Genomic DNA, 1,192 nt, shown 5'->3' on the forward strand with positions numbered 1-1,192 from the left:
GTAGATAAAATGTTATAGGCATAAAATTCCAAAAACAGTCTTGTTCGAAAAGGACAAACATGATAATAGTCTTGAGTTCCACTTTGTAATGATACATTTTATAACAAGTGATGGAACAACACGAATTGCTTGGGATCAAATCAACTGAAACTCAACTTACTATCATTTAACTATTCATTATACCACGACTGCGCAACAAAACATTATTCTTTTGGGATAACTCTAGCTAGCTTCTTCTATGTTTTCATGTAAGCTAAGCAAGCGTGACGGTAATATTCCTTGCAATTATATGACAAAATAATAACTCCACGTGATATAATTCCTTTTGTAATGTGAACACGTCAATAATTACATTCTTAAAAGTTGAATAATAGTATGACGGGTTTGAAGTGGTGAAGATTCACCCACTTGATATATAGATCAAGGATCTATATTCCCATCTATACTATAGTCATAGATGCTATAAATGACAATAAAATCCGAAATTACAATCGGAAAATTCCATTTATTATATTTTAAAGTTGTTTAAAAAAAATTTTTTTTACCTAAATGAAAGTATCTTTGATAAATATTTTGTACAAACTTCTCTATATAAAGAAGAACTGGAATGAATCTCATATCTCACTCAAACCAAACTCGACCAACAACATTACACTTCATCGTCCAAAATAATAAAAAAAGAGTATGGCAACCATTTCTTTCTCTCACAACCACCAACCCTCAGACAACCGCCGTGGCGGATCCCACCACCACCGTCATGGCCCTGTCGTGGAAGAGATCGAAGGTCTCATCAAAGTTTTCAACGACGGCTGCGTCGAAAGACCTCCCATAGTCCCCACCGTCTCACCCACCCTTCACCCATCTGCCAAAGCCACAGCCTTCGACATCAAACTATCTAACGACACGTTGATACGTGTCTACATCCCCGAGGCCGCAGCTTCTCCGTCCGTTACTCTCCCTCTCCTCGTTTACTTCCACGGCGGTGGTTTCTGCGTTGGCTCTACCGCTTGGAGTTGCTACCACGACTTCTTGACCAGCCTCGCTGTCAAAACACGTTGCGTCGTCGTTTCGGTAAACTACCGTTTAGCCCCTGAACACCGTCTTCCGGCGGCGTACGACGACGGCGTTAACGTCGTCTCGTGGCTAGTCAAACAACATATATCTCACGGTGGATACTCTTCTTGGGTGAGTA

General features: G+C 40.4%; 1 protein-coding gene across 1 annotated transcript in view; it reads left to right on the top strand.

The window, feature by feature from the left end:
• Positions 1-619: 619 nt before the first annotated feature.
• The window catches only part of LOC17874339 (probable carboxylesterase 17), a 743-nt gene continuing 170 nt past the window's right edge, over positions 620-1,192 (top strand). The window contains exon 1 of the mRNA XM_006279155.2: positions 620-1,185. Coding sequence (XP_006279217.2) covers positions 685-1,185 — 501 coding nt within the window. The 5' untranslated portion in view covers positions 620-684. The remainder of the gene's footprint in view (positions 1,186-1,192) is intronic.

The sequence above is a fragment of the Capsella rubella genome, unplaced genomic scaffold (assembly GCF_000375325.1).
Source record: "Capsella rubella cultivar Monte Gargano unplaced genomic scaffold, Caprub1_0 scaffold_55, whole genome shotgun sequence".
NCBI lineage: Eukaryota > Viridiplantae > Streptophyta > Magnoliopsida > Brassicales > Brassicaceae > Capsella > Capsella rubella.